The sequence below is a fragment of the Littorina saxatilis genome, linkage group LG14 (genome assembly GCF_037325665.1).
Source record: "Littorina saxatilis isolate snail1 linkage group LG14, US_GU_Lsax_2.0, whole genome shotgun sequence".
Lineage (NCBI taxonomy): Eukaryota > Metazoa > Mollusca > Gastropoda > Littorinimorpha > Littorinidae > Littorina > Littorina saxatilis.
This window is the reverse complement of record NC_090258.1, coordinates 42,931,145-42,945,438: the sequence shown is the minus strand read 5'-3', so window position 1 is coordinate 42,945,438 and position 14,294 is coordinate 42,931,145. Positions and strand designations below refer to the sequence as shown.

The 14,294-nt window shown below is 43.9% G+C and overlaps 1 protein-coding gene and 1 long non-coding RNA gene across 2 annotated transcripts; both read left to right on the top strand.

The window, feature by feature from the left end:
• The first annotated feature begins 7,774 nt into the window (after positions 1–7,774).
• LOC138947820 (uncharacterized) lies at positions 7,775–8,799 on the top strand. Its single transcript, XR_011449829.1, has 2 exons — positions 7,775–8,191; positions 8,375–8,799. It is a non-coding gene; the product is annotated as an uncharacterized lncRNA (long non-coding RNA).
• Positions 8,800–9,771: 972 nt separating this feature from the next.
• Positions 9,772–13,538, top strand: LOC138946611 (uncharacterized). Its single transcript, XM_070318055.1, has 2 exons — positions 9,772–13,364; positions 13,523–13,538. Exons 1-2 carry the CDS (start codon positions 9,772–9,774, stop codon positions 13,536–13,538), a joined length of 3,609 nt encoding a protein of 1,202 aa, XP_070174156.1.
• The last annotated feature ends 756 nt before the right edge of the window (positions 13,539–14,294 follow it).

The following is a 14,294-nucleotide window of genomic DNA, read 5'->3' as shown; positions in this document are numbered from 1 at the left end:
ACAGCATGAGCGATTGCTAGTGCTGGCGATCTTGTATTTCGGCAACAAATTGTGAACTCTGATGAACTTGTTCGTCCTGATCGCAGGATACAGCTTGCTCTATTTAATCTGAATTTATGCCAAATGAGCTTTTATTAAATAATTTGAATTTAAACCAATTGTTTGTTTTACATTTGAGAATATGCGTCTGCATGTGTTGAACTGCTTCTGTCTCTAGTCAATTTAGAATGTATGTAGCACAATGGCCTGTCAGTGCGAAAGGATTTGAATGCACCCACAATCTGGTTGCAGCATTTTTCTGGGAGGGTTTAGGTATATTTTAACTGGGACTTTAAACCATCTAAACAATGTTCAGGGTTTGGTAAAGCATTTCCTCCTGCATAACTGCAGTAAGTTATCACTCATCACTAGGTTGCAGCTCACTTGCTGTGAAATTTGAAGGTCGTTGCTTGATTATTTCATGGACATCGCAGTAAACCGTGACAACTGCACAGGTAGCTGCAGCTGGCTCAAGGAAAGCTTGTACGTGGTAAGAATTTGGAGGACAGGCCAGGGATATCCCGGCTCACCCTGGTCGTTGCTAGCTATAGCTGTGACATGGTCGCGGATATATAGCTGTGACTACCACATATAGGTCCGGGTAATCGCGGCTAGCTGCGAGGTAATCGCGGCTAGCTGCGAGGTAATCGCGGCTAGCTACGACCTAATCGCGGTATATAGCTGTGACTATCAGGAACAGGTCCGGGTTACCGCGGCTAGCTGCGACCTGGTCACGGCTAGCTGTAACCTGCTTGGGTCTATAATAATTCATCGCGGCTTGCCACGACTAGATCGCAGCTAACTGCGACTAGATCACAGCTAGCTGCGACTACATCACAGCTAGCTGCGACTAGATCACAGCTAGCTGCGACTAGATCACGGCAAGCCGCAGCATGATCCCAGGAACATCGCGGCTAGCTGTGACCTGGTCGCGGCTAGCTGTGACCTGGTCGCGGCTAGCTGTGACCTGGTCGCGGCTAGCTGTGACCTGGTCGCGGCAAGCTCACAGTAAGGGGTCCAGGACATCGCGGCTAGCTGCTGCTAGGTCGCGGCAAGCTCGCAGGGAACATCGCAGCTAGCCGCGACCTCATCACATCAAGCTCGCGGGTGGGATCTCCATATAAGGATATATAACTACATCGCAGCTAGCTGCGACTTAGTCGCAGCAAACTTAATTTGCATGGTAAATTACGGCCTCGCAGCGACCTCGCTGCGAGGCTCGCTGCGACCTCGCTGCGAGGCTCGCCACAGGGCCTTTTTTTCTGTAAGGGTAGCTGTAAAGCTTTCAACTCTGCAGAAAATACAGAACTGTCATCCGGAAGACGGGCCGAAAAGGCCCTATCGAGTTTAGGACCTGTGACAGAAGCTGATGCCACTTTACTTTCAGCTTTGGACCCATCAGTGTATATTCGTAGATGGGAAGGAAACTCGGTACAGAACTGGCTAAAACACTGTTTAAAAATCAAATCATTTGTCTCTGACTTCTTTAACCTTGTCAGATCGAGTCGAACAACTGGATCTGGCAATGTCCATGGTGGTGTTTCTGTCCATCGATTTTCACCAACATGATCGAGTTTTATCTTTGATTCGGCCAGATGTGACTGAATCCGAGAAGACAGAGGTGCTCGATCATTTGGGTGACTTTCAAAAAATTCAGAGCATTGTGGTTGAAATACGCATTGGTAGGCTGGATTTGTAGGCATAGCTTTCAGTTTCAACACATAATTTAGGGTGAGTTTCAGGCGTCGCAGCCTCAGAGAGGGTTCTCTGGCCTCAAAATACAAGGACTGTACTGGAGACGTCCTGAAAGCTCCCAGACAAAGACGTATACCCTGGTGGTGTATTGTGTCTAATAGCCTTAGGTTGGATTTTGCGGCTCCACCATAGACGACACAACCATAGTCCAACTTGGATCGGATTAAAGCACGGTAAAGTCTGAGTAGGACTGTGCGGTCAGCACCCCAGTCCGTATGAGAAACCACTTTCAATACATCCAGAGCTTTCAGACATGATGTTCTCAGATACTGGATATGTTTAAGGAATGTTAGTCGACGGTCAAAGGTCAGTCCTAGGAATTTAAATTCTTCAACAACCTTGACAGGATTACCATTCAGTTTTGACAATAGCATCGATTTGCAAAAACACATGAAAATGAAGGGTGTTCCCTAACTTTTTGTGAGTAGTTTATGATCCGATTCGCGGCCCCACGCTGTTGAAATCGCCACATTTCATCTGTTAGAGGGTCATCGCAAACTTTGGAAACCTCCGAATTTCCAAGAGAAAAATGTGTTCGAGCGCGGCAGGCAGTGAAGAAAGGCTCGAATCGGTCTGTTTGCGGACTCTGCAATTTACGGTTTATCCAATTGAGCAGTGGCGGGAGTAACGCTTGCCACGTCTTTCGTTTTGCCTCTTTCTTTGGGGGGTCTTCTTTTTTTTCCGGCAGAAATTTAAAAAAAAAAGGCGAAAGTGTGACAAAAAAACGGCGGAATTTCCGCTGAAAAGAGAAAGTTTTCATGCCTGCAGAACCCTCTAACTCCATCCAGGTTGGAAGCAGAACGTGCTAAGTTCAGTTTAGTCTGTTCTGCTACTAAGGCCTGTGGGGAAAGGGGAGTGTTTCACTGCGAGCCAGATGCAGCCATCGTCACCTGACCTCTTCTGCTTGCTGTGTCACAGTCATTTTTCGTGTTCTCAGCGCAGCCAGATAAGCGCACATTAGCGGTAGTGGTATCTGGTCTTGGCCCTTTCTGTGTGGTGTAGGATTTCCTCCAGCACACAGAATAGTGTAACTAGCAGTAGTAGAGTCTGCTGTCAACAGAAAAAGGAATTTGATAGACTGTGGGAACTAAAACAGGTCACCAGTATTTACATCATTCAACAGATGAAAGATCATGCAGTCATTAATTTGATAATGTTGTGTGTGTGCAGTTGAACATGCCAAGCCGGGGACCGGAAAAAGAAAGTATGCACTCAACAAACTTCAGTATTGCTTTTTCTGCGGCAAAGGTCAACTGGCCCTTCCAAGACATATGCTCACGGTTCATAAAAACGAAAGAGATATCGCTATGCTGTGCACCTTCAAAGAAACCAACCAAAAAGGCGCTTACGATAGCGAGTTAACTAGGCTTAGGAACTTGGGTAACTTCAAGCATAATGTTGAGGTCTTGAAAAAAGGTGGGACTGGGATTGTTGTGGTCAAAAGACCTTCCAAAAATCGGAGGGTACGCGATTTCTTGCCTTGTCCAACATGCTTTGGCTTTTATTACAAAGCTGAATTGTGGAGACATGTGAAGAAATGCCCACTGAAACCCGATGAAGCCTATGATTCCAAGTCACTCATATCAAAATCAAAGCTTCTACTTCAAGCTACTTCCTGACTCCGGATGTACAGGGTTTAAACACAATTAACTTTCCTGTGATAAAAAGTGAATGAAGAATGAATTGGGAAAGATGCAGTCCCTTGATATTGAGGGAGGAGGGTGGTAATAAGGGGGTTGGGGCCAGGGAGGGGGTCGGTGGTAAAGTGGGTGCAAGGGGGTGGGGGGTGGTGTCCTAAACTGACAAAAGGATGGTCCACTTTCTGAAAACACTGGAACAGAGAACAGCTAGCTCTCTGCCATTTTTACATCTGCTGCACAGTCAATTTGGCTGTTGCTCGAGTCAGGACACAGATTCAAGTGAGTATCTTTATGTATTATGTTTTTCCCCATTTGAACAGACCATAAAAGCTGAAATTCAGATTCCTTTTTTAAATATATAGGGGATTAACCTTCTGATTCAGTCTAAATCCTGTATCTGCAAACTGATTCCTAGCTTTTTGTGTTTTGTTTTCCTAATTGTAAAACACAGGCAGGTAAATGTGTTTGTTTCAGCGTGAATGTTCTTGCGCGCGTGTGTGTTTGTTTGTGTCAGTGTGTGTGTGTGTGTGTGTGTGTGTGTGTGTGTGTGTGTGTGTGTGACGGTGTGTGCATGTGCTCCTGCCTTAATGTTGTAGTGTATCCATGCAGCTCTTTAGTGTTTGTTAAAAAAATTTTAAAAAATGTAAGTGAGTGTTTACAGTATTTGTGTATGCTTGTAAAGATGGATAGATGAATGATTTGGTTGATGGATTTTGTCAGTTTAATTGACTCTAATATATTTTGTTATTCAGAGGTTATCACAATGTCAAACTGATGAGCATGAGTGGTCAGAGTGTAATCAAGTACTAATGTTTCATTTGTTTGTGTGAATAGAAACACGAAAACTATCCAAAGTTTTAACGCAGAAGCGATAATACGGAGGCAATTACCTTTTTTTAATTATCGGTTAATAATTTTAAAATAGAAGTACATGTAGTAATTGCCTGTTCAAAGGAGATCAAATTCATAGTATCCATGTCTTTTGCAGACGCTGTTTGAAAGGAGATGAATCATCAGGCCGTCCAGGCAAGTAAGAAGCACCATGCATTTCAGGAGACTGTCCTTCGGATTCACGGATTACGGTTGCATAATCTCCTTTCTGCCAATGCTAAAAGTGAAACCTGATGACTTTGATGCGTCTCCATTGGCAAAATCTACCCCAAAATATGACGATTGTGCTGTTTCTTCAATCGAAGATCCTTTTGAGAACATGGTGAATGGGGGGTTATCCTCCTGTTCGAGTCATGCATCAACTCCAATACTTGCTGATTGTGATTCCACCCCTCAAAAATGAATCAAGCTACCCAACTCCTGTACATCTTTCTCCTGTGTGTGCTTCCACAGTTTCTGTTACCCTGTAGGTGTATTCACATCAGCTTGTAGTATATGTCAGACACTGCTCCTTTAGGTGAAACTACCACAGCATCTCTTCCATCTGTTTATGGATTTATGGAACCCCAACAAAAAAAATTCTGTCATCGATGAAGGAAGCATCCAATGTGACACCTCATGAGAAGAAGTTCAGCCGAACTTAAAGACTCTGCAACCCGGGACTACGGGAAAAGGTGTGTTCGAAAAGCGAAGACACTCAGAGATGAATTTTACACAGGAATAACTGGTCAAACGGCTAAGACTAGTACAACAAAAGGTAAGTACAACAAAAGGTAAGTACAACAAAAGGTAAGAATGCCAATTTGTTTTCTTGATAATGAACAGAGTAGCATGCAGTCAGGATCTAAAGCTCGTGATTTTGTTACCATTTGCATTGTGTGGTTAAAATGCGCCTTCAGCCTTGTGTTTATTTGTTTGTTTGCTTGCTTGTTTGCTGCTTTGTTCGTTTGGTTTGTTGTTGGTGTTATTGGGTTTGTAGTTTTGTGCGTAACGCAAAACGATATGAGCTGATACAACATAAGATTACCGTTGGGATTTCTTAAAAAACACAATAAAAAAAAAAGTGTAATGATTTCAGAGAGAGTTTTGTGTGTGTGTCAGTGTGTTGTTTTTGTTAGGTGGGTTTTTTTCGCTATGAAAAGTACCGGCAATTTAATTTTTATTTATGCGTGTTGCGTTCATTAGGCCACACAATGAATGAATACATGAGTCCTTGATGATATTTTTGCAAGTGACTTGACATTTGTTTGTTTATGACGGTAATAAACTTTGAAAAACGATTTGAACTAATGTACAGTATAAGCTTTGCTTGGAAGCAGAACATGCTATGTGTGAGGAGGCTGCTTCTGACTGCTGTAGCACAGGCCACAGTGGGGTCTGTGTGGAAGTCAGAAGCAGCTATGGTGCACTGGGCTTTTCTAGCTCCAGAACTGAGAAAAGAGCAGGAGTGTATTCTGGAAGCAGAACAAATTATACTGCATATGGAAAAGTTGTTCAATTAAATTGATTACTAGTGTGCATGACCAGTGTTTCCTCTAAGTCAAGTGTGTAAAATATGAGGGCTGCAATCCTGTGTTTACTATTTTTTATAAGGGGTTGAAATCTTTACGTGGCCATTTCTCAAAATGGTGGAAATCCAGTTAGATGGTTGGTTTTTGGGGTTTAATGTCTCTTCAGCAGATGCTAGCTGCTATTCGAGACCGATGCAGTTATTTTCTTTTCCCTTCATATGGCAAGTTCTACGTTTCAGACTATTTACATTCAAATCTATCACTGTAAAAGAAGGTTCTAAAAATTAATAATTTTCACTTCTGGTACTTTAAATCTTGTAAAAAATCTTGATCTCTTTTAAAAAGTTAAAAATCTTGTCCGGGGGAACATCCCGGAATAAAACCTTCAGTGTTTCCGCATTGTAGTGTTTGTCTCGAAATTCTTGAACGTCTACACATTTTGTGAGAACATGTTCTAATGTCCATGGTTCGTCACATCCAAAACAGTATGGTGGATCTTCACCTTTCAGCAGATACGAATGTGTAATGTGACTGTGCCCAATGTGTAAGCGACAGAGAACTGTCTCTTCTTTCCTGTTGAGGCGACATTGGGGTAGGCTGTCCGACAGCTGGGGGACGATCTTATGAAGTTTATTTTCTTCACATTCGTCCCATTCACTCTGCCATAGGTACTTTATGTACATGTTGGTGCGAGTTCTGAAATCTGAATGCTTTGTGTGTTTGTCAGTGATGAGTCTTTCTCTGGCTTCTTTAGCAGCTTGATCAGCTGCAGAGTTGCCTCTAATTCCAACATGGGATGGCACCCATGCAAACACAATCCTTTTGCCTTCTTCAATCAGAGATGCATGTAGCTCTTGGATTTCGACCAACAGTGGGTGATCTAGCTGAGTTCTCTTCACGGCGGTAAGAGCCGATAGGGAATCCGACAGAATCAGGAAGTCTTTCTTTTTTGACTGATATACCCGTTTCAGAGCTAGCTGTAAAGCTTTCAACTCTGCAGAAAATACAGAACTGTCATCCGGAAGACGGGCCGAAAAGGCCCTATCGAGTTTAGGACCAGTGACAGAAGCTGATGCCACTTTACTTTCAGCTTTGGATCCATCAGTGTATATTCGTTGATGGGAAGGAAACTCGGTACAGAACTGGCTAAAACACTGTTTAAAAATCAAATCATTTGTCTCTGACTTCTTTAACCTTGTCAGATCGAGTCGAACAACTGGATCTGGCACAATGTCCATGGAGGTGTTTCTGTCCGTCGATTTTCACTAACATGATCGAGTTTTATCTTTGATTCGGCCAGATGTGACTGAATCCGAGAAGACAGAGGTGCTCGATCATTTGGGTGACTTTAAAAAAATTCAGAGCATTGTGGTTGAAATACGCATTGGTAGGCTGGATTTGTAGGCATAGCTTTCAGTTTCAACACATAATTTAGGGTGAGTTTCAGGCGTCGCAGCCTCAGAGAGGGTTCTTTGGCCTCAAAATATAAGGACTGTACTGGAGACGTCCTGAAAGCTCCCAGACAAAGACGTATACCCTGGTGGTGTATTGTGTCTAATAGCCTTAGGTTGGATTTTGCGGCTCCACCATAGACGACACAACCATAGTCCAACTTGGATCGGATTAAAGCACGGTAAAGTCTGAGTAGGACTGTGCGGTCAGCACCCCAGTCCGTATGAGAAACCACTTTCAATACATCCAGAGCTTTCAGACATGATGTTCTCAGATACTGGATATGTTTAAGGAATGTTAGTCGACGGTCAAAGGTCAGTCCTAGGAATTTAAATTCTTCAACAACCTTGACAGGATTACCATTCAGGACCAGAGAGGGTTCTGGCATGGCTCCCCTTTGTTTGCAAAGATGCATACAGACAGTTTTGCTGGTGGAAAATTTGAAACCGTTCTCTGTTACCCATTTTTGCACCTTGTCGATTGTGACGAATGGAATTCGTGTATCGACTCCCTCTCTCATATTAATCGAGACTTCACTAGTTGCGTACACAAAACGAGGTTAAATGACCGAGACTACGTCATGACGACACTGTATACATATGACGTCAACGCTCGCGCCATTAGTCCAAAACTAGTGCAGCGTACAAGACAAGAATTTGTTTATCTTCATGGAAAGAAATTTAAAGAAGAGAGCAAAAGGAAACAGCGTGCATTGGTATTAATTCGTGAATATGAACTGTACATATATTCAGTTGAGGTTGCTAGGATGCAATGCTCTGACCGTTTCATTGACTCCAAGATGGCAGCAATCAACGAAGCCACATAGATTGCACCAGCATATGTTTCACCTTCCGTGGACGGATTTCCACATTTTTGCGATCTCCAAAGGTCCACTAACCGCAGGTAAAACACGCTAATACATTTTAACATTATTGATTCACAGGAAAACACAGGTATTGTTCATTTTCCATGTGTTTGTGTCAGTCTGTGAACTCTTGTTTCTGTGTTTGTTTTAGAGAAACAAATTGAATGATATCGATGGAAATCATACTTGATAATAACAGATATTGCACGTGTGTGTTGCAGAAGGTGCAAGTGTACAGGGGTGTACAATGCTTATGTAAATGATGTCGTGTGAACACTGTGGGAAGGGCAACGTCAGCGGTAACCACGGAAGGAACCACCAACGTCCCCAAGTGTCACCCAGATCGAGTTTATCATGATGAGTAGACTACTTTATATTTTGTGAACATTAACTTCATGTCTTCATTTGTGTAAACCGAAATACATTTGCAACGAGAAGAAGAAGTACGTTCCGCGCTTCGATATCAAACGTCTACGCAACAAGAAGAAGAAAGACAATGTTGTTACGTGTGTGTGAAATCACACCAGCGAAATCATAATCTATAAAACTTTCATTTGAAGATTCTAAGAGAAAGGGATTGATGTCTGCAAGAATGATCATGTGCATGTTTTTGAAAGTACAGAATTATTAAATTTCTTATTACTTCTTTGCACTTGTCTCTGTTAAACACTGATCAGCCCTAGAACGAGAAGCAGACGTCACAATGGGGGCTCGAGTCACGGGATATTGAATCAACGTTTTACTTTCGATCCAGCCGTTCCAAATTTTTCTCGTTTCAAAATTGCTGTAGGTTTCTTGCATGTCGATTTGTATTGTATATGTTCGTACTTCATCGCCATCGTCTCATCATATAATTTTATTTATTTACCTTTAGTTATATTACTTATCACAGATCTATAACTCAACGTGTGCCCTATCACACGGTAAAATAAAAACTGGAAGTGTTGTCAGCTGAAACGACACGTTAAAAAATCAATATTTAGCGAGACCACTTTTGATTTGTTAGCTCCCGATTTTATTTGTGGTGTTCCAATTCATCAGTGTGATAGTATTCTTACACGTACTATCGGAACCATCATTCCCCTTAGTTTGTTCTAAATTACGCGGGAGGTTGGTGGGAGTCAGGTACCTAAGAGGTAAGGATTTAATACCTGTATTTCCCTGTGAAGCCCTATATAATCGACTTGTGGATATCAGTCGTATTTACTTGCTGTAGAAGTGGCTGTAAATTAATCTACACAGTAAATGATGCGAATTGACAGTTGAGTTGATACATCTTGTATATTCAACGTTCGATCGAGTGAAAGATTGATCTTTTCGCCAGAAAGAGTCAAATAAAGTTTACAGTGTAAGTTCTCGTTGGTAGATAGAAGTAAACTGACTCACGATAGAACGTGGAAACATAACTCTTTGGGTGGTTGTGTGGAAACGTAACGTAACATACGTTGAAGAATTATTTCAAAGTACAGTAGAAGTAGAGCTAAACTAGGACTTGCATTTTGTGCACGAAGGCGCCGCCCGACTGTTTCTTTTTGTAATTTGATCCGAAATTTAGTAGCTCGACGGTGTTTGAGCAACATACATTTTGTACGTTTTGGAATAATACGCGAGGTGACTTATGAGTGACGACAGTTCCCCAGCTCATAATTTTAGAAGGTCCACCATCGCAGCCCAGTTGGCACGGAAACAGCCGGCCGACAAATCTCTTCCCATAGTGACCGCAGATAAGAAGGGAAGAAAAACCCTTACTGTCAGTAACTATCGGGAAGAGGTGACAGATTCGTTACCAGTTCCTGCTGACGAAGAAGAGAGTGTTCATATATCTCTTCAAGTTGACAGCAACCGTAACGACGAAGAGGTTGATCCACAGGCGTGCACGGACGTGTCACCTGTAAATATGTCTCAGTCCACAAGTGTAGATCCGCTAGAGTTGACTAGACAGCTATTGGCCGAAGGACAGTTGTTGGGGTTAGAAGGAGCCGAGTTGCGTGCATTTGTTCTTGATCAGAAAGAGAAGCAACAAACTCTTGATCGCGAGGAACGACTACGGCTAGAACGTGACGCTGAACGACAATTCCAACTGGAACAGTTGAAAATCCAGAACGCCAACCAAGAGGGCAACAGGAACAACAACTCGCCAGGACGTATTCGCGAAGATGATGGTTTCAAGCCCAAGATTCCTTTTCTAGACGACCGTGATGACATCGAGAGCTGGTTCCATCAGTTCGAGCATTATGCTCGAGACTGTAACCTGAGTGATGCAGCAAAAGCTTCACGTGTAGTGTACTTTCTGAAGGGTAAGGCGAGAGTCATCTTCTCAAAGCTGAACGAGGAAGACGCTAATGACTACGACACTCTCAAACACGCTTTGTATGAGGGCTTCCAACTCACTAGCGAAGATTATAGAAAGAAGTTTCGCCAAACCAAGAAAAGCGCCACTGACACGTATAAAGAGCACATCACGAAGCTAGAACGGTATCTAGACAAATGGGTGGAATTAGCAGAATGCGACCAAGATGTAAAAGATCTCAAAGATTTGTTGGTCCGTGAGCAGGTGTTGGACACCCTTCCTCCTGACCTCGCCGTTCACATTAGGGATAGAGACCCTAAGAGCGCCAAAGAGATTGGGATGATAGCCAACACATATCAACAATCTAGATCGAACGTCAAAACTTCATCAACGTACGTCAAGCCTGAAAAACGTCGTTCTCCCCAAGAAGAAACAAGAATAGCTGCTACATCAACAAAACCCGCAAATCAAACTCTAAAGGCCAAGTTGAGTGACGCCGAGAGAGAGAAACTGCGAGCATCTGGATGTTGTTTCATTTGTAAATTGCAAGGGCATGTCTCTCGTTATTGTCCAAACAAGAGAGACACAGCAGGTGCAGTTTCATCAAAGAAAGATACACTTGAGACACCGATCCTCTTAGAAAAACTTTGCGGAAATTGCAAGGAAAAGAAATGTGCCGAAGTGGTACCAGTGAAGCTGAATGGAACAATTGTCAACGCTTTGAGAGACACTGGATGTACTGGTATCATTGTCAGCAAGAAGTTTGTGCCAAAGGAGGCATATTCAGCGAAAATGAAGGAGACTACTCTGGCAGAAAAAGACTCCAAGAAGATGTACCACACCGCCGTGGTGCACATCGATTCACCCTACTTTGACTCCGAGACAGAAGTAACGGTGATGGACGACCCAATTTACCCTGTCCTCATAGGTAAATGGTATGGACTAGGTAAAGAGAAGAAATTGACTCCCACATATCCTGTTCGAGACCCAGCGTGGTACCCTGGGACAGCAGCTGTTGTTACCACGAGAGCACAAGCGACAGTAGACGCCCAGAAACCAAGCTGCAGTCACAAACAGGGAGTCAAGGAAGAAGAAAGACTGTATTCGCCAGCTGATCTGAAGAGAGAACAGGCAAGTGACCCTACGTTGAAGACCATCAGGCAATTTGCCAACTCTCCAGAAGGGATCAATGGGATACGGTATTCATACAAGAAAGAAATCCTGTATAGAACAACGAAAGATCGCCACGGAAACGACCGTTCACTAGTAATCGTTCCGAAGAAACTCAGGAACAAAGTTCTTTCATTTGGTCACGATCACCCCATGGCAGGACACTTAGGTCAAAGAAAAACATCTGACAGAATTAGAGCAGAATTCTGGTGGCCAGGGTGTGCAGGAGACATTCGTAGGTATTGCTTGTCCTGTGACACATGCCAAAGAACTGCACCGAAAAGTCAGACAAAGAAAGTCCCTCTGGGAAGGATGCCACCCATCAGTTCAGTTTTCAAGAGAGTTGCGGTGGATATCATCGGCCCGGTCAAACCTATGTCGGAGAGCAAGAAACAATACATCTTGGTATCTGTTGACTACGCTACCCGATACCCCGAAGCCGTAGCCCTGAAAAACATCCAAGCAGACACCGTAGCTGAAGCTCTCTGGGAGATGTGGACCAGATTGGGAATCCCAGATGAAGTGATAACGGACCAAGGCACACAGTTCACCAGCCACCTGATGAAAGAAGTGAACGACTTTCTCAGCATCAAACACCATATGACCGCACCGTTTCACCCTCAAGCGAATGGTTTGGTCGAAAGATTCAACTCCACACTGAAGAGCATGCTGAAAAAGTTAGCGATCGATCAACCGAGGGAATGGGACACGTTTATCCCCGCCCTCCTGTTCGCATACAGAGAAGCTCCACAAGAAAGCATGGGATTTTCGCCGTTTGAGCTGCTGTATGGGAGATCTGTCAAAGGACCCATGCAAGTGCTGCGCCAAACATGGACCGAAGAAGAAATCTCAGGGGAGCAGAAGACTACAGCGGAATATGTAGTCAACCTCAGGAACAGAATAGAAGAAACGTGCAACGTGGCACGTGAGAACCTGAAGAAAGCGGCCAGCAAGCAAGCCCATTTCTTCAACAAGAAAACGAAACCAAGGACGCTAGAAGTCGGAAAACGGGTTCTACTTCTACGCCCTGTGAAGAACAACAAGCTGGAACTTACATGGTCAGGTCCCTACAAGGTTGTGGAAAAGTTGAATGAATTCGACTACAAGATCCAAGTTGGCAGAAGAACACGGATCTACCACATCAACCTCATCAAAGAGTACCAAGAACGGGAATTGAGTTCCGCCACTCCCAATCCCAGTTCATCTGCTCAAGCAAGCGTTCCTGCTTCAAACGAAGAAGAAAGTGACGAAGAAGACGGAGGAGAAGAGGTCGTGGCTGTTGTCATGGAAGAGGACAACACGATGGACGATGACATCTTCAAGTATGACACTCAGAAGATGTTACCCCTCCTAGAAACTCAAAGAACCGAAAATGTGAAGAACATCCATTTCGACGAGAAATTGGACGAGGCAAAGGTCAAAGAGGCGAAGATGATCTGTGAAGAATTTGAAGAGTTCCTAACAGATGTTCCAAAGACGACGAACCTGGAAAAATGTTCCATTGAAGTGACAGAGAAGAAACCAGTCTTTGTGAAACCCAGACCCATACCTCACGCCATGGTAGAAACTGTCGAAAAAGAAATTGAAGAAATGCTGAAGTTGCATGTCATCGAACCTGCAAACTCTCCATACAACTCTCCCATCGTCCTGATAAAGAAGAAGGACGGAAAGTACCGTTTCTGTTCTGATCTGAGAGCTCTGAACAACGTGGTAGTGTTCGACGCTGAACCCATCACCGATGTCGACCATCTGTTTCAAAGTTTGGGAAAAGCGAAATACTTTTCAAAGCTAGACTTGACGAAAGGATATTGGGCGATCCCAATAGAGGAGGAGGATAGAGACAAGACGGCATTCACAACTTCAGCGGGCCAATTTCGTTGGGCCAACATGCCGTTTGGATTGAAAACAGCGACGGGGGTGTTTAACCGCATGATGAGGAAGCTACTCAATCCAATCAGAAGAAAAGACGTCCACCACTTCATGGACGACGTGCTTATAGCAACTGAAACCTGGGAAGAGCACATGTCAGCTCTGAAGGCAGTACTACAGAGGCTACAAGAAGCCAATTTGGCAGCAAAACCCTCCAAGTGCTACATAGGCTACACAGAGTTGCCGTACCTCGGACACGAAGTGGGAGGTGGAAAAAGGTGGCCAGAAAGCGACAAGATCAAGAAGATTCAGGACGCTCTCCCACCCACCACGAAGAAGGAACTACGGTCGTTCCTAGGACTCTGCAACTTCTACAGGTCCTACATCGAGTCATACGCGAACATAGCTGTTCCGTTAACCGACCTGACAAAGAAGTTCAACCCAGACAAGCTTGTCTGGAACGACGAAGCGAAAAGGAGTTTTGAGACACTCAAGGAGAAAATCTCACAGAAACCTGTGCTGTGTATGCCAGACCACAGCAAACCTTTCGTGCTAAGGACGGACGCCTCCGACAAAGGAATGGGTGCTGTTCTCATGCAAGAGCACGAAGAGACTCTACGACCTGTTGCGTACCAAAGCAAGAAGTTCAACGGAGCAGAAAGTAGGTACGCCACCGTAGAAAAAGAATGCCTAGCTACAGTTTGGGGAGTGGGAAAGTTCGAACGGTATCTGTACGGGAAACACTTCACCATTGAGACAGACCATCGCCCACTCAAACATCTCCAACGACAACCGAACAACCCTCGTCTGAT